Source organism: Malus sylvestris, chromosome 7, assembly GCF_916048215.2.
Source record: "Malus sylvestris chromosome 7, drMalSylv7.2, whole genome shotgun sequence".
Classification (NCBI taxonomy): Eukaryota; Viridiplantae; Streptophyta; class Magnoliopsida; order Rosales; family Rosaceae; genus Malus; species Malus sylvestris.
Window position 1 is genome coordinate 23,053,780 of NC_062266.1, and position 19,919 is coordinate 23,073,698.

General features: G+C 38.1%; 2 protein-coding genes across 2 annotated transcripts; both read right to left on the reverse strand.

Moving 5' to 3' along the window:
• Positions 1-352: 352 nt before the first annotated feature.
• Positions 353-6,984, reverse strand: LOC126630191 (40S ribosomal protein S24-1-like). The gene is made up of 3 exons (XM_050300307.1): positions 6,822-6,984; positions 2,066-2,069; positions 353-511 (listed from the first exon to the last, which is right to left on the reverse strand). Exons 1-3 carry the CDS (start codon positions 6,965-6,967, stop codon positions 353-355), a joined length of 309 nt encoding a protein of 102 aa, XP_050156264.1. The 5' UTR covers positions 6,968-6,984.
• Positions 6,985-13,718: 6,734 nt separating this feature from the next.
• On the reverse strand, positions 13,719-19,680 carry LOC126629804 (uncharacterized). The gene is made up of 2 exons (XM_050299946.1): positions 19,210-19,680; positions 13,719-14,085 (listed from the first exon to the last, which is right to left on the reverse strand). The coding sequence occupies exons 1-2, from the start codon at positions 19,657-19,659 to the stop codon at positions 13,864-13,866; spliced, it is 672 nt and encodes a 223-aa protein (XP_050155903.1). The 5' UTR covers positions 19,660-19,680; the 3' UTR covers positions 13,719-13,863.
• Between the last annotated feature and the right edge of the window lie 239 nt (positions 19,681-19,919).

The following is a 19,919-nucleotide window of genomic DNA, read 5'->3' on the forward strand; positions in this document are numbered from 1 at the left end:
CTTGTCACTCGACATTGTTTAGTAACACTACAATCCAATCAAAACTCCCCACGTGATAAGTCTTAAATATAAATTTTTTGAATCATTTTCTTATATTAAAAACTCTCAAAATTATATTTCCTAATAATTATACACATGAGATTAATCTAATGGTTCATTTTTTTCCCCTCTTCTCATCTCTCTTTTTTCTTCCCAAATTTTCCCTACTATCTTCGTCCTCACTCTATATCTAAACTTTGCTGACACGTATTTTAGAGATCTTTTATTGAGATTTTGGGCCATTAAACAGTAGGAAGAAACCTTAACGGCACCTTAAACTTTCATGTTAGTTTAATATTGATTTTTTATTTAACTACAGGAACTGGGGTTTCCTGATCAACCTGTACTTGGGCTCGTACTTCTTTGCATTCTCAACGGCATAATAAATCAAACCAAAACCAGTGGATTTCCCCCCTTCAAAATGGGTGCCCAACTTGAAAACAAAGATGGCATTTGGATCCCTTACTTCATACTATCAAATTACAGAGAGATACTTTTTCTTCGTATGAGTTCTTGATAGAGAGAGAAGTATTTGCAAGAGAATAACAGTTTTAGAGGGAGAGAATTGTATCTTGTATATATTGAATGAATGAAATCTTACAGCAGTACATAGATATATATAGACAAGGTTTACTTAGACACTAAGTAAGCTAACTGTCAATAACAAACTTAACCAACTTAGGCAACCTAATCTATGTACACTTGCCATCATCTGGAACAACTAATACATCTTTACATCCCCCCACAATCTCATACTTGGATGAACCAAGCATCACATTGGACCAATGACATTGAAACAAAGGTGCAACAAGGCCCTTATTAAGAATATCTGCAAACTGTTCTTTAGAACACACATGGGAAACAATCAAGTCTCTTTGGATCACTCTTTCCCTGACAAAATGGTAATCTATTAAAATGTGCTTCACTCGAGAATGAAAGATAGAACTGGAAGACAAAGCAATGGCAGAAATGTTATCACAGTAAAGCACTGGTGTAGTGAACACAGAGACATGAAGATCACATAATAATTGCCTAATCCATGCCAATTATGCAGCTACAATAGCTAAGGCTCTATATTCTGTCTCATTTGAAGATCTTGACACTATGTGTTGCTTCTTAGAGGCCCAATAGATGTGACTAGAACCAAAATACACAATTTGACTAGAAGTTGATCTTCGATCATTAGGATCACCTGCCCAATCTGCATCATTGTATGTTTGCAGACGTAGTTTTTAGGTTTAAAGCTGAGACCATAGTCTATTGTTTCACTAAGATACCTAAGAATCCTCTTAACTGCAACAACATCAAAATTCATAGGATTATGCATAAATTGACAACATTGATTCACCAAGAATGCTATGTTTGGCCTTGTAAAAGTCAAATACTGCAAGGCACCAATAATGCTCCTATATTGCTCTGGACTATGATATGGAGTACCATCATCCTTGATAAGTTTGTGATATGGCAGACAAGGTGTAGGACAAGGCTTTGAATCTTATAAGTCAACATTGTTTAGCAAATCCTTGATATATTTGGACTGAGATACAAACAATCCACCAGACTAATAAGTGCTTTGTAACCCCAGAAAGTAATTCAACTGTCCCAAATCCTTCATTTCAAACTCTTCGGTTAATTCCATAATAACATCACTAATCATCTGAGAGGAACTGCCTGTAACTATGATATCATCCACATAAAGTAACAACACAACAGTACCAGCAACATTATGTTTGATAAACAAGGATGGGTTTACAAAAGATGACTTAAAACCCAAACCAAGCAAATAACTTGTAAACTTCTCATTCCAAGCTCTGGGAGTTTGCTTCAAACCATATAGTGACTTATTAAGTCGGCAAACATATTAAAAGGGATGACTTGAACTTTGAAATCCTGGAGGTTGCGCCATATACACTTCTTCATTTAACTCACCATGTAGAAATGCATTCTTGACATCTAATTGTCTCAAAGACTAATTGAATTGTGCTGCTAAAGCTAAAATCAACCTCATAGTGGTGGGTTTAACTACAAGACTAAAAGTTTCACTGTAATAAATGTCTTCCTCTTGACTATATCCTTTTGCAACCAATCTAGCTTTGTGTCTAGCTATAGATCCATCAGAGTGTCGTTTGATCTTATATACCAAATCTACTGAGCATGAAAGGCATATATCTCATCTTGCATAGCTACTTGTCACTCAAAAAATTTGCTAGCAGACTTGTCAGAAGTAAGTTTAATTGCAATTACAGGTGATTGAACAATTGTTGAGAATACTTTCTTTTGGAAATCCCACTTTTGGACCTAGTTTGCATGGGATGCAAACTGACAAAGGGTATGGGAAGGACAACAGATAGTTTTTCTAGATCAATAGGGATCGGAGATTATGTAGATACGTGAGATGCTAGTTCATAGGGTAGAACAGGGTTAGAGAAATCCAAAGACTCTGAGGCACTAGAAGGAAGGGAATTGAACAACTCTATGGCTATAATGGTTATGGAATTTAAACACTTTGAGGCTGTAGAGGATAAGGTAGGTGAAAGAGATGGTTGGGGATAAATGACTGTGTTTTGTGAAGTGACTAATGGTGGTAATGTATGTGGTGCATTGACAGATACCTTTTGCTCAAATGAAATGTTATGAAATGTAGTGGATGAATGTGTAAAATTTGAAAATGAAAAATCAAATTCATTAAATTAGGACATGTCTGGAGACCATGATCTTGCCAGTATGAGGATTAAGACACAAATACCCTTTATATTGGCCTACATATCATATAAACACACACTGAGTTGTTTTAGGTTGCAACTTAGTAGTATTGTAGGGTTTTAGATGTGGATAGCATGCACAACCAAAGATTTTAAGATGAGAAATCTGAGGAAGGTTACCTAACAAACATTTGTATGGTGAGGACATGTGCAAGGTTTGACAAGGCATTCTATTTATAAGTTACACAGAAGAAGCACATGCATGAAAGCATTTTGTAAAAGTGTGACAGCTATTTCTAAAATGTGTCCATACTTTCTTTCTGCAAGACAATTTTGCTAAGGGGTATAAGGGCATGATTTTTTATGAACCATACCCTTGTCACGCAAAAATTGTTTGAACTTATGACTAGAGTATTCACCTCCCTCATCACTTTGAAATTCTTTTACATTTGCAGAAAACTGAGTATTCAGGAACTGATACAAATGAACAAAAATACTGAACACTTCACTTTTATTTATCAATGGGAAGATCCATGTAAACATGGTACATTCATCCACAAAGGTTACATAATATTTGTAACCTTCAACTGAAATAGTAGATGAAGGCCTTCAAACATCACTATGTATCACCTCCAAGAGTTTTATAGTCTTATTTGCAGGAAAAACAAAAGGGAGTTTTGTAAACTTGTCCTCTAAACAAGATTTACAAACATGAGACACATGAGAAACAAGCATAGGTATATTGGATTGTTTTAACATTGCATATGTCACAATGTTGGAAGGGTGCCCTAGCCTGTGGTGCTACAAAGTTAATTTGACTTGTTGTCCAAGAAAACATGACTGTGTTGCAGTGAATGCAAATGGTTGTTGTGCTTGATTTATGAGATGTTGTGGAATGTAGAAGGGAATGGGGAACAAGCCAGCTCTACACAGTCCTTGGAGAAGGATTCTCCATGTGACCTTGTCGTGAATCCAATAATAGAACTCATCACATATAAATCTGCATTTGTTATCCTTACAAAGTATATAAATGGATAATAAATGCTGAGATATATGAGGAACATGCATAATTTTCTTCAATTCAAATACATATTTAGGTGTCCTTAGGGCGTGTTTGTTTGCCCTCATTAAAGTTCACTGGACTGGATTGCTTTGCTAAGACTCCTAATCCCGTGTTCGATGTGAGTTGGACTAAACATAAATGAGATTAAGTCGGACTCGTTCCGACTAAGTGCTTCGCTAGGTCATCCTAGTGAGACCCCCCAAAAAGCATGGGATTCCTAATCGCGTATCCAACATCACTTGCACGCCTTTGTCGTCTGCAACTCCGACTCCCTTACCCATGCCCATATCTCAAACCCACTGCTTAAATCTCAAAATCAATACCTAAAATTCAAAACAAAAAAAATGCAAAACCCAGAATTAAGCACTTGCAAACGAATCCCCACACAAATTCAAAATAAAAATGCAAAATCACCGAAAAATTTGAGATTTTCCTAGAAAATCGATGAAGGCGCTGGGTGAAAAGCTCCTATAAACCCTCTGAGCGAATCTCTGCATAAGGAAAAGAGGGGGAGAGTGGATGAGGAAAAGTGGGAGAGGGGAGGGAGAGAGTGGGCAGAGGAAAATAGGGAGAGGTATACAGAAAGGAAGAGAATTCTAGAAAAATGGTGAAACAAGAGACAAAGAGGGAGAGGAGAGGGAGAGACTGGCGGAGGAAAAGAGGAATGGGTTAAGATGAAAAAAAATGTAAAGTTATTGGCAGATAGAGAGATGATTCTAGAAACAAAAAAAAAGTGATAAATTAATAATAAAATATTAATAAATATAGATTAAATTATATAATATTTGAGTCTTTTAGTTATTTGCTTCTTAGTCCGACACTGCACCAAACGCTTCACTAAGTTAATCCAGCTTAGTCTAGTCTAAGCCAATTTAGCTTAGTCCATGCAGCTAGTCCAGTCTGAGACAGTCCGGTGCAACAAACACACTCTTAATGTACTAAAACCAATATGAGATATGTGCAAACCTAAACCACTAGTTGTGGTTACTATATCTGTGCCAGATAAAATGGTTGCTAGATTAAGATTTACCAAATCAGAAGTCATGTGTGAAGTTGCTCCTATATCAGCCACCCAAAATTGCTCCTAAGGTGTAGATGGTTGAAAAGTTGTATGCATGGCAAAAAGATTGCGAGATGGAGCCCTTCCTTGATATGAAAAATTAGCTCTGTGATAACATTGCAAAGCAATGTGTTCAAATTTCCAACAAATTTGACATTGTGGCTTAGAGGATGTAGTAAAGGAAGATGAGTGTCTTTGAAAATAGTCAGCAGCAATGTGCCTTCTTTTGGTGCAAATTTGACAAGTTGGAATGTCATAACCATGATCAGCACATGTAGATACATGAGGCTTTCTTGGAGGAATTCTTGCACTTGAATTGGAGAAACTTGAATTGTTTATGTTTTTGAAATTGTAGTTATTTTTTCCTTTTCCTCTACCTTTGTAATTAGAGTTGTATCCACCATTGTAATTGCCAGTGTTGTTTGATCCACTATCATTGTAATTTTGTGACTAAGATTGAGTGGATCTTTCTCTGAGCATCAGAGCCTTTCCTTTTTCTTTCCTGTCATTTGCCATCATGGCTAACACAAAGGTTTCGTTCACAGAGTTATTGTCAACAATAGCTTCTTCTGCCAATAGTTGGGACCTAAAATCCTTTAGTGAAATCACATTATCTCTCCCCCTTATAATTGTTTGAAAAGTATTGTACTCAGCAAGCAAGCTTTTAAGTGCCAAAATAACAATGTCATCATCTTCGAATATCACTCCTGCTGCACAGAGATGATCCCTAACATATTTGATCCTTTGAAGATACTAATAAACTTAATAAGAACCTTTCTTTATATTATGCAACTCAGTTTTCAATTGAAAAATATTGGCTTTTGTAACAGTAGAGAACATATCCTTCAAATTAGTCCACATTTCATGATAATTGTGACAACCAATGATACAAGACATGGTTGTTGGAGACAGTGTAGCAATGAGAAGTTGCATAAAAGCACGATCATGCATTTTCCAAATCTGAAACTCCTTAGTTTCAACACTTTCAACATCTGAATCATCTTTAAATCTTGTAGGACATGTGCAAGTGCCATCAATAAAGTAAAAAATGCCATGACTTTCAAGAAGCAAACGAATTTGATAGTTCCATACAAGATAATTTGTATCATAAAGTTTCACAGTAACATATTTAGAGACATTCAGAATGAGACTTGTAATAGGAGACTAGACAATTTGTAATTGTGCTGCAGTCACCATGTTTGCAGAGAAATGTATGCAAGAATTCAAGAATTCGTGAAAGAATCATAGAATTAGGGTTTCAAAAAAGGAATTGTGTAGAATTACACGAAGAATTCAACTTAGAAACAGATTCGTGAGAAGAAAAACTGATACCAATTCAAAAAAAACTTGTAGCCATGCAATTGATCGAACACTCGACGAGTACAATCTTGCCGAAACTTTACAGATCAACTTAGCATAAAAGAGAATTCTCATTTCGATGGAGAAAGAGATGCAGAAGTTCAAACCAAAATATACAGATCATGAATGTGTAAGCAAGAAGCAGCTCAGGATCGAGAGAACTCCAGCACTGGCGAGGATATCATATCAGATTGCAGAGAGATACTTGTTCTTCATATGAGTTCTCTATAGAAAGAGAAACATTTGAGATAGAATAACCGTTTTAGAGAGAGAGAGAATTGTATCTTGTATATAAATCTTACAGCAATACATAGATATATATACATATACATACATATATATATATATACATATACATACATATATATATATATACATATACATACATATATATACATATACATACATATACATATATATACATATACATACATACATATATATATATATATATGTGTGTGTGTGTATATATATAGACAAGGTTTTCTTAGTCACTAAGTAAGCTAACTGTCAATAACAAACTTAACCAACTTAGGTAACCTAATTTAAGTACACTTGTTATCATCTGGAACAACTAATACATCTTTACACATACAACTTTGCCAGTTTCTCATCCAACTCCACCTTGGAAACATTCAGTCTTCCTGGATGCAGAACATGATCAATAAGGAATTGCTTTTTGGAGAGGACATAGTTGGTCATGAACTTCATCGTCCGGATCATCATTGCCTTTCTATCCGCCATGGTTGCCTTTCTCTACCTTGTGTTTCAATGCCTGCCTCTCCACTCTTCTTCCTTTTCTGTGAGTGTGCGTATGCGTGTGAGATTTTTCACCTTTAATTAATCTCATGGTGTATAACAATTAATAAAAAAAAATTATAATAGAAGTTATAAATATAAAAGAAAATGATAAAAGGTTATATTTAAGACATGACACATGACAAGTTTTGATTGGATTATAGTGCCATTCAGCAAGTAGCAAGCAAAGCCACACACAATTTTTTCTCCTAAAGATGGTGGGAAAATGTCATTTTTAAGTGTAATAGCGACAACACAATGAGCCACCGTAAATAGTGCCTATTGCTTATGAGGGGATATGCCAATTAGAGAAATCTTGACATTTTTTTAGAGTATTAAGAATACACACCAAGTTTGAGCATCCATTAAGAAAATGAAAGAAAAAAAATCAAAAGAACGTAAATAAGGGAAAGAATAAAGTTAGACATGTGACATCAATAAGGGAAAATTACTAATATGATATGTACATATCACATGTCACACTGTTTTAAAAATATTTTAACAAAAATGTGATGTGCATGGTCATTTTATAGAGATTGCACAATGTTATAAAATCACCTCAAATCCAAAAAAAAAAATCCTATAAAATTCCATTGTTGTCCCTCATTTTTCTAAAGCCACACCCCTAAAAAACAAAAAGAATGCCAAACGTCTCCAATTTGACGACCACCCATCCCTAAACCCCATCATCTCTGTCTCCAAAGTCATCAACTCTTGTTGGCCACCACGTCTTCGGCGTTTATCTGTCTCTCTCTAACACCTCAAGTTGCCCAACACCCAAGTTCACCAACCCCGTCTCCGAAGAAAATACAAAAGTATACAATAATTCTTGACTTTACTTCAACAATGAAAATTCCCAAATTCTAGGGTTTGTGTACTTACAACAGGTAAAACTTAAACAAGAAGATGAACTTTAATGAAGGTGATACCATGGTGAGTGGCTAGGTGTTCGATGGTTGGCTGCCCGCAAATAGTTGGATGGTTGTTTTTTTCTTTGTTTTCTTTTAACCATAATTCAAATAGGGTAAAAGAGGAAATTCAAGTGATTTTTTTTGAGTGAAGGGTGTCTTTATAAGATTATGGAGTGTTAATAGAAGTGCTCTTGTCATAATTAATTAAGATTAATTACAAAGAATAACTGCACTTACTTACATTACCACCACCACATTTTAGAGGGAGCATTTTTGCTCACCACCATAACTATGGTGTATGTTCATCGTACACTTAATCAATTGACACATGGTCTTTCACCTAATTCTAGTTAACTTTCACATTAAATGTTACTTTTTCAATATTAAAAAAATTAACGAAAGTTAAGTGACATGTCAATTGTTTAGGTGTATGGTGAGCATATACCACAGTTTATAATGGTGAGCAAAATTGCTCCCTATTTAAGAGGTTATATAGACTTATAGGGTGGCCCTTCACTGCTCATAGGAATTAAAATGCAAAATGAATACTAAAAAGTTTATGCGTTAGTCTAAATGGCGAGGAAGGATAATGGTTTGCAATTATGTTAGATTTTTTTTAGTTAAAAACTGTAGATCGCAACTTATCCAAAGGAGTAAAAAGAAATTCAAAAAACGGGGACTGGAAGTTGAACGCATGGTACAACAGCTTGACAACTTGCAAGAAAATTGGGAGGACAATCAGGACGAGATTGCTACCGTAAACAACCGTGTTGACCTTCTTAGGGAGCAGGAGGAACAATATTCGCAATAACGCTTTAGAATGCGGTGGCTTCGAGAAGGTGATGCTAATACTACCTTCTTCCATTGTTCTAACCTACAACACGACGACAAAATAAGATAGAAAAAAAATCAAAGATGGTGACGGTGTGTGGGTGAAGGGTTCATAATGGATTGCCAACTTGGTGGAGAACCACTTTAAAACCTTATTTACATCGGAGAGGCATAGGGATTGGGGTACCATCCTTGATTGTGTCCTACCCTCTGTATTCGAGGCTATGAACAGCAAACTTACTTGGCCGGTGTCAGAAGAAGAGATTAAAGTTGTTATCCACCAAATATGGGGGGTTAAAGGCGCCTAGCCCTGATGGGTTTTAGGGGATCTTTTACCTTTCTTTTTGGGAGATAATAGTGGATGAGGTCAATGGGTTGGTGAAAGACCTTATGGCTGGGATGGGCCATACCAGCCGGCTAAACTCTATGCATTTGGTCCTTGTACCCAAGGTGTTGTGCCCATAATTTGTGTCCCAATTTTGCCCAATCAATCTCTGCAACTACTCTTTTAAGATCCTCTCCAAGGTTCTTGCGAATTGCTTGAAGCCATTGCTACCCACGTTAATCTCACCTATGCAGAATGCCTTTGTTGTGGATAGGCAAATTCAGGACAACATTGGAATTGCTCATGAACTCTTCCACTTTCTAAACTTAGAAAGACAAAAATGAAGTTTGAATTGGGTATCAAGCTCGATATGCACAAGGCGTATGATCGAGTAGAGTGGGATTTCTTGGAGGCAATTATGTCAAAAATGGGCTTTTGCCGAGATGGGACAAACCTCATCATGAATTGCATCCCAACAGTGGAGTTTGCGGTTATCGGGTAATGGGCATCCGAGGTTCTCTCCTTCTCAAGGTATCCGCCAATATGAGCCCCTATCTCTTTACCTATTTCTCCTAATGAGTGATGTACTATCTAGACTTATCCAAGATGCGGTGACGAGTGGGTCTCTTAATGGTATACAAATGAACCCCCATGGCCCTTCTATTTCTCACATTTTCTTCGCAAATGATACTTTTATATTCCTCTAGGCCGACCAAAGAAATTGTGAGAACCTGGTACAAATCCTAAACTTCTACTGCCTTGCCTCGGGTCAATAAGTAAGCGTGCATAAATCTATTGTGTACTTCGACACCAATGTCCCGTCTAACACTTGCACTCAACTTGGAGCCATCTTGGGAATTCCCTCCGTGAATGACCCCCGGGTCTACTTGGGACTTCCATATATTTGGGGAAAATCAAAACGGCAGGGACTTGCTTATGTTAAGAAGCGAGTCTTTGGCAAGATCTAAGGATGGAAGAAGGCTCCATCTCACTTCTTGGGAAGAAGGTGCTCATCAAATCAATGATACAGGCTATTCCCTCATATCCAATGAACCTGCTTAAATTTCATGTATCACTGTGTAAAGAATTGGACTTTCTTATTACAGGGTTTTGGTGGGGACAGTAAGGGGGGAAGGGCAGATCCACTAGATTAGTTGGAGAAAATTGAGGCTGCCCAAAAAAAGAGGGTGGAATGGGATTTCGAAATTTTTGAGATTTTAATGATGCGCTGCTAGCAAAGCAATGCTGGAGACTTATCCAAAACCCCAATTCCCTTTGGGCTCGGATTCTGAAACTCCATATTTCCCCCACTCAACTTTTCTTGACGTTGGAAAAGGCTGATGATAAGGTTTTTACCACCTGCAAAAGTAGGGATAAAAACACTTAAAAAATACTTACAATAGTACAAGGTTATCATAGTATAGCAGTTCAAGTAAGGTTGTTTCCACAGGGATTGAATGAATAATTTGTATTTAAACTAATCTTTAGCTAATTATTTTGTACAAAGTTTCAAAAAGGTTGACTTTGGAATTTAAAATAGTAAAAATGAATTTAAATAAAAATAATTAAATAATTGATAAAGTAAAGAAATCAAAAGAAAAAGGTTTTGGAAAACAATTTAAACACTAAGGTTCCGCCGTTACCACTAACAATCCTATGCCATTTTACCAATTACTTATGAAGTTCCATATACATGCTTTGAAGGTTAGGTTTCTCTAATGCATATTTTTGTTGTGACGTTCAAATGAAAACATATATCTAATATGCAACCCGTTTGTGATGTTCAGATCAACTATAAACATGTAAAATTTATTAAGCTTTGTAAAAACCCTTTTAAAACCATGCAACCCTTAAGAGCGTGATGTTTGCCTTAAGTGAACTTACAATTACTAATCACAAGAAGCCCTCCTCAATTTCAAGGTGATGTTCCAACAGAAATTGCATCAAATTTCTTGTCTTAAAACCCTAATGGTTGCGAATCACTAAAACAATTAGATAGTTTAATTGCAGTGATTAATAATTCAGAGAAAGCATGCATCCATTCATAAGCAAATTAATAAAATCACATTTTCATGCTAAGGCTCATGGCTTAACCCTAGCAAAAGGAATTAGTTATGAACAATCATAATAAAAACTAAAGAAAATATAATAACTAGAAAAAGGATTGAAAAAACCTTGTAGGTAAAAAGTTCGAAGTTCTCCAAAATAATGTGTCTCCTATCTCCAACCCTAATGGCTAAATAGCTTTATTTATACTACTAGAAAAGGTCTTCTAAAAACTAGGAAACACAATAAAATAAGATAACTAGGAAATACATTCCTATTCTAACTTTGGGAAATCTTCCCAGCCAAAAAGAATCCCACGTTTCTGGATCTTCAGGGATCCAAAATAGGCCCAAAACAGCTAGAATTAAAGCTTGAGATGTCCTAAACATAATTACAAAGGCCTCGAACACAAAAGACATCAACTTGGACTCCAAAAAATCCAAAAAAGCCCAAAACGTCACTTTAACAACACTACGCGCTGCTCTTTTATTTCATCCCCATAATTAAACCGCTTGATATAAAAGTCTGAAACTTTGATACGAACACATTGAAAGACTAACGAACATCCTCCAATTAGAATCACTCCAAAATTCATTCGTTTGAATACTTTTTGCTCAAGAGGAAGTCAAATGTCCTACATTGGAAATATAATTCAAAGTATCAAAATTCTACCAAAATAACCAATAAATTAATACTAAGATCAGAGTAAAATATATAGTAAAATATTAGCTCATCCGTTTCCATGCCTCTTGGTATTGGTCGAGCCTTCTTGCTGGCCGCGACACTATTTTGGCAGGGGTGCACTGGCAGATTATGGATGGTAGGGACACATGGGTTTGGTTGGATAGGTGGCTCTCAACCCTCCTTCTTGGTCGCCCCATCCTACAGTGCACTGGGCATGTTACTCCTAATACTCGGGTCTATATGCCAGACCACCCGAACTTGGGATCTTGAATTCCTACGGCCGTTCATAACTAATGGTGAAATGAATACCATTCTAGATACACATATTGGAGACCCCTTTCATCGTGATTGCTAAATTTGGACGATTGATCGTCGTGGTATCTTCTCAGTCCGCTCCAGTTACAACTGGATCCACTCTAAGAACGTTACCTTCAATGAACGCCGTCATCTCCCTCTAGTACCATTCATGGTCGGGTTTGAAATAGTATCTGGAAAATTTCAAGCCCTGCCTAATATCAGACACTTTTTTTGTGGTGGGCGCTCCAGGAGGCACTAGCAACTATGGTGGGATTATTCATGGGCCGATCTTCCCCTCCCCATTGTGCCCTATCTGCAAATTCCATGATGAGTCAGTGGCGCATCTCTTCCTTTTTTTTTCCTTGGGTGGAACCTATCTGGTTCGGTGGGCCTCTTGGCCTTTGGGTTAATAGATATCGAGGCTCTTTTTTCGCTATTTGGCTCCAATCAATGGTTAACTCGAATTATAGTCAAATGTCGGACAAGGATATATTGTTATCTATCATCGCTTTTACATGTTAGCAGATTTGGAAGACCAGATGCAGTGTTATCTTCAATAATAAGTCCATTAATCATAACCAGGTTGTGCTTTCTCTCTCTCACAGCCTTACTGCATTCTGGGATGCCAGTCCGTTGGCCCCCCCAAGGGTCTGTGAGCATCCCGTAGGTTCCTTCTTCCCTCCCTTGAATGAGCCTTTCTTGAAGGTTAACGTGGATGCCAGCTGGCTCCCTACCAACGACAGAGGTTGTTCTGCAGTGATTATTAGCGACCACAAAGGCTACTTTGTGGCTGCCAGGAAGCTCGCCATCTCGGCACTAGGAGTGGCATTTGTGGAGGCGTTGGCTTTGCTCCTTGGTTATGAGTTGGCTATTGAGCTTGGTTATGAATGTGTCACCTTCGAGTCCGACTATTTGTAATCACCCCCTTAAGGGAGGGATATTACAAATGGAAGTTAGGAAGCATTCCCGATCTTGGTGAAAATCAAGCGGCTTAGGGATTCTTTCTAAGATTGTTGCTGCTCTTGGACTCCAAGATCAGCCAATTGGATGACAGATTGCTTGGCATCGCTACGGAATTTGGAGATATGCGGGAACACTTGGGGTCAATCGGCCTCCATCTTCATTGGTTCATATTCTTAACAAAGATAGTTTACCCTGTCCTTCGTAACATTTATTTTGGTTTTGTGGTGTTGGGGGATGACGTGTCTGCTTTAGTTGCAACGTCTTAGAAATGTAACACCCTTCACTACCTTTTATCTTTATTACTTGCAGTTTGCTTGCCTCTACTGTAGGCTTTCCTTGTATTTCTAGCTTTTTCCCTGATAATGAATTTTCCAGTTTCACCAAAATAAAAATAAAATAAAAAAGGGGGATGGGGGGCAAAAAGCAAAAGCTAAAACAAAACAAATCAATTGTGATAGATTTTAATATCTGCAATTGTTTTGGCATTCCAAATTTCTCATTTTGCACTCTAAATTTTCTATGTTTAGAAAGAAAAATATACTTCTGGGAAGTGCAAAATGAAAAATTTTAAAGTGTCAATAACAATTCTCTTAATATATCGATGCCAAGAAAATATTTCATATTTATTATATGGGGCGTGGCCCTTGTAATAAATCTAAAAAGAAAAACAATCCAAATATTGAAACATATATAGAAAAGGGACCAATTTATCTCTTCACAGAAATGAATTTAAGTTGCATTTATACATATGATACCTCTCTACATGACCATCCAAACTTCAACTTTCACGATGACAGCTCCTTCCAACTACTAGACAGACTCCACTGGTCGGAACTTGCCACCGATGAGTTCCCTCCGGTGCCACACTTGGCCACTGTCCTCACGCTTTCAATCAAAGCCTCAGTGCGAGCTTCCTGCGACAAAATGTCAGAGAGCTGCTCTGGACTTATCACCAGCTTCACCTTCCAAACCCCACTACTATTGTACCTCGGAAAAACTGTTGGAAGCTAACCAGCTCCTGGAGTCGGGGAGTCGAAGGCAGCAAGATACTCCCGAGCAAAAGGATGTCATCTGCATCGAAGAAGAAGAAAGAAAATGAAGGGTTCTAGTCTCCAACGGCTAGTTTTGTTTTTAAATGTTTGTGTAAGTGTGTGAGTGACAAATGTACACTCCAGATTAAATCATTTAACCCCAAAATGAAGGGTTAAGATGTAATCTGGAGTAGTAAGGCTTAATGGTTGTTAAGGCCTCTTGTCAATCACCTTTTGTAGAAAGTATGGGTGATGGAAATGCACCATACTCTTGTGTAAAAATCACTCTTCTTATTCAATCAAGGCTGCTGCATTATTTGCATAGCAGAAACCAATCTCCAAGTTATCTTTTTCAATTTCTCTACTATCCTACCTAAAAAAGAAACCGATTCAAACACTCAATCAAAAACACAAAATAAACAAACTTTATCATGGCCTCAGAGCTTTGTTATTGATCTTACAACTTTCGGGGCGTAATCTGTGCAAGATAAGATCTTTGGGAGCACCAACGTAGTGTCTTCTATAACAATAATCAACAAACAATTCTGGAAATGAAAGGATCCAGCAGTAGCAGTGAGCTAAAAGCTCCAGTCTTTGATGGGGAGAATTATGATTTTTGGAGAATAAGAATGACAACCATTTTCAAATCCTATGATCTATGGGATATGGTTCAACATGGGTATGAACTACCTGAGATGGAGATCGATGCTCTAGAGGAGGATCTCACAGAAACACAACTCAAAACACTGAAGCAGAATCGGATGGAGGATGCTAGAGCACTTGGAATCATTCAAGGTGCTGTCTCAGACACCATTTTTCCGAGGATAGCAAATGAAGAGACTGCAAAGGGAGCTTGGGAAGTTTTACAGCAAGAATACAGAGGAGACACCAAAGTTAGAAAGGTAAAACTTCAGTCCCTTAGAAGAGATTTTGAGTATACAAGAATGAGGGAAAATGAGCTGTTAAAAGACTACTTCACTAGGCTGTTTGATGTTGTAAACAAGATGAAAACATATGGTGAGGAACTGCCTAATGAAAGAATTGTCCAAAAACTGTTGATTAGTTTGACTAAACCCTATGATTCAATAGTGAGTGTTATAGAAGAAACCAAAGACACTGAAACACTCAGTGTACAAGAGGTGATGGCATCCTTAAGAGCTTTTGATCAAAGGCTCGAGAGGCATGCTGACTCTGCACCTGAGAAAGCCTTTCAAACACTCAATGTTGGATCTAGCAGTCAAGCCAGTGCAAGCAATCAGAAACCACAGTGGAAGGGCAAAAGCAAGAAATGGGAAGGAAAAGGGTATCACAACTCAAGACCTAACCAAGGCAGCAACACCAATGTAGGTCCAAGAACCAAGCAGCAATGTAAGCACTGTGATAAATTCCACCTTGGAGAGTGTTGGTTCAAGGACAAGCCTAGATGCCACAAATGCAACAGGTTTGGGCACATTATGAAGGACTGCAGATCAAAGAATGTGCAACAAGTAAACTGTGCAAATCAAGTGGAAGAAGAAGCAAATGTGTTCTGTGCTTTCAATGCAAAAATGGAGAGAAACAATGAAGTGTGGTACATTGACAGTGGCTGCAGCAACCACATGACTGCACATGAGTCTTTACTTATTGACATCGACACAAACTTCACTGGAAAAGTGAAAATGGGTGATGGAAACATTGTCAAAGCCACTGGAAGAGGAACTCTGGTTATCAACACCAAGAAAGGAAGAAGATGTATAAGGGAGGTGATGCTAGTGCCTGGATTGGATGAGAATCTACTTAGTGTGGGTCAAATGATGGAGCATGGCTATTTCCTACTCTTTGGGGGGACTGTGGTTGAGATCTATGATGACAGATCCTTATCAAACTTGGTGACCAAAGTGGAAGTGAAAAACAGAAGCTTTCCACTTGTACTGAAGTACTTAGAAGAAGTGGCAAAGAAAGCAAGTGTGACAAGTTCTATGAAACTATGGCACAAGAGACTTGGTCATTTAAACATGACAAGCTTACAAAATCTGCAAAAGGATGAAATGGTGCAAGGTATACCAAAAATGGATCAATGCAATGAAATCTGTGAAGGGTGTGTGTTTGGCAAGCATCACAGAGATTCATTTGAAGCTGGAAAGGCTTGGAGGGCAACAAAGCCACTCGAATTGATTCACTCAGATGTGTGTGGACCAATGAGAACAACAACAATCAGTGGAAACAGGTATTTCCTAACCTTCATTGATGATTATTCACGGATGTGTTGGGTGTATTTCATGAGGTTCAAGTCTGAGGTATTCACAATATTCAAGAAGTTTAAGGCAATGGTGGAATTGCAAAGTGGATACCAAATCAAAAGACTAAGAAGTGATAGGGGTGGTGAGTACACCTCACATGAGTTCAATGTATTTTGTGAAGATGTAGGGTTAGAGAAGCAACTCACTGTGGCATATACACCACAACAGAATGGGATTGCAGAAAGGAAGAATAGGACTATAGTCGAAATGGCTAAGTCTATGATGCATGAGAAGAACATGCCTTATAAATTTTGGGGTGAAGCTGTGAACACCTCAGTGTATCTATTGAATAGGTGTCCTACTAAGGCATTGGAGAAGAAGACTCCATTTGAAGTGTTCAGTGGAAGGAAGCCTTCTGTGAAGCATCTGAGAGTGTTTGGCTCAGTATGCTACAATCTCATCCCTCATCAACTAAGGCACAAGTTGGAGAAATCAAGTAACAAGGGTGTTTTTGTAGGCTATGGTACCAGTGAGAAAGGATACAGAGTTTATAATGTATTGACTCAAAAGATAATCCTATCAAGGGATGTTATCTTTGATGAAGACTCAATGTGGAACTGGGATACAATGGTAGAGGAAAAGGACAGTGTCTCTCTACAAATTGACCTAAACAAAAGGCAAACAAGGGAGCCTATAGAGACCTCAGTTCAAGAAGAAGTCACAGATAATGGTGACATACAAGGGACTCCACAGCAAGCTACTATGAGTCCACAATCAAGTCAATCACAGACAACAACTCCTAGTTCAACTCCAGTAAGATTGAGAAATCTGGATGAGATTTATGCTACATGTAATTACTGTGTAGTAGAACCAGAAACGTATGAAGAAGCTGAGAAAGACAAAGCTTGGAAGAAAGCAATGAAGGAAGAGCTTGAAATGATAGAAAAGAATGACACTTGGGAACTTGTAAATCGACCAAGTGAGAAGCCTGTGATTGGTGTAAAATGGGTGTACAAAGTGAAGCTAAATCTAGATGGTTCTGTGCAAAAGAACAAGGCCAGGTTAGTGGCCAAAGGTTACTCACAGAAACCTGGTGTAGACTTCAATGAAACCTTTGCTCCAGTAGCAAGGTTAGACACCATAAGGACCTTGATAGCACTAGCAGCCAAGAAGGGTTGGAAGTTGCATCAATTGGATGTTAAATCTGCATTTCTAAATGGAGTGCTAGAGGAGGAAGTGTTTGTGGAACAACCTCAAGGGTTCACAAATCAAGAGTTTCCAGAAAAAGTGTACAAGTTGAGGAAGGCTCTTTATGGCCTAAAACAAGCTCCAAGAGCTTGGTACAGTGAGATTGATTCATATTTCATTGAGAAAGGATTTCAGAAAAGTCCTAGTGAAGCTACACTCTACACCAAGACAGAAAGCAACAACAAGACACTCATTGTCTCAATCTATGTGGATGATGTGGTCTACACTGGAAATGATGCTGCAATGATGGAAGAGTTCAAGGAAGAAATGATGAAGAGGTACGAGATGACTGACCTAGGCCTCTTGCATCATTTTCTTGGCATTGGGGTAATTCAAAAAGCAAGTAGCATTTTTATTCATCAAAAGAAGTATGCTGAAACTTTGCTTGAAAAGTTTGGTTTGAAAGGTTGCAAACCAGTTTCTACACCCTTAATTGCAAATGAGAAGCTCAAGAAGGAGGATGGAAGTGAACCTGCAGATGCTAGTCTCTATAAAAGCATTGTTGGCAGTCTATTGTATCTAACAGCAACAAGGCCGGATCTGATGTTCTCAGCAAGCCTACTTTCTAGGTTTATGCAGAATCCTAGCAAGATACATATGGGCACGGCTAAGAGAGTGCTAAGATATGTGCAAGGAACTCTTGATTATGGGATCAAATATGAGATGGGAAAGTCATCTATTCTAATTGGATTCTGTGACAGTGACTGGGGTGGCAGTGAGGATGATAGTAGAAGCACATCGGGCTATGCTTTCACTTTCGGATCAGGGGTTTTTTCATGGGCCTCTGTGAAGCAACAAAGTGTTGCACTGTCCACAGCCGAGGCAGAGTATGTAAGTGCATCAGAAGCTACATCTCAAGCCATTTGGCTAAGGTTCATACTTAAAGATTTTGGCGAATTGCAAGTTGAAGCCACACCACTTCTGTGTGACAACACCTCTGCAATTGCCATGACTAAAAACCCAGTATTTCATCAGAGAACAAAACACATCAAGAGAAGATATCATTTCATCAGAGAAGCATTGCAAGACAACACAATCAAGCTAATCTATTGCAGCACAGAAGATCAGATCGCAGACATATTCACAAAAGCACTACCGAAGGAGAGATTCAATTACCTGAGGGGTTTGCTCGGATTGACTCCCAGAAGCAGTTTAGAAGGGAGTGTTGGAAGCTAACCAGCTCCTGGAGTCGGGGAGTCGAAGGCAGCAAGATACTCCCGAGCAAAAGGATGTCATCTGCATCGAAGAAGAAGAAAGAAAATGAAGGGTTCTAGTCTCCAACGGCTAGTTTTGTTTTTAAATGTTTGTGTAAGTGTGTGAGTGACAAATGTACACTCCAGATTAAATCATTTAACCCCAAAATGAAGGGTTAAGATGTAATCTGGAGTAGTAAGGCTTAATGGTTGTTAAGGCCTCTTGTCAATCACCTTTTGTAGAAAGTATGGGTGATGGAAATGCACCATACTCTTGTGTAAAAATCACTCTTCTTATTCAATCAAGGCTGCTGCATTATTTGCATAGCAGAAACCAATCTCCAAGTTATCTTTTTCAATTTCTCTACTATCCTACCTAAAAAAGAAACCGATTCAAACACTCAATCAAAAACACAAAATAAACAAACTTTATCAAAAACTTCAGGATCTGACGGCCTCTTGCCTTGATTGTCACATGACATGCGATACGGTGTACAAACGGTGCCGTTAGGGTTTGCATTAATATCATGATTTTTGGGGGTTTTGTAGGGGTTTAGAGGTAGGAGATAGTAAAGCTCTTTGGGATGAAGCTCTTCGTTGTGGAGAAGAGGTTGCGCGAAGAGGTCAGGGCTGCGGAAGATGGCATGGCCTGGGAACTCATTGGTTATGGAGTTAGCTGTGATGGGGGCAAAGAGCTCCATTATTCCCCCACTGGATGTCACGACTTTCACCATCTCTTCTGCCTCTCGAAACCCTTTAAACACACAATTTCCCATTTCATATACGGAGAGATTATTCGGTGTATCTGATATACCAGCAAATATAGAAGAGGGATTAATTGGGGGTGAGAAAGAAGAGATTATGGGGATTTTAGTATATAAGGGGGGCATTTAATTGTTGAGGATTTTTGTTTGTTTTCCATTGCCTAGACCTAAGGTAAGCAGTTTGACAAAAGAAAAAAATAAAAAAATAAAAAAAGACCTAACGGTAAGCAAAGACGGCCGACACAAAATATGCTTTTTCTTTGCAATGCAAAAAGGAATGTATTATGTAACTGATGTGAGGGGATTCTATAGTGGGGTGATCCACCACCTTTTCTTAAGGATAACATTGGTGATTAATTTAGTCAATATTCTTAACCAGGTAACAT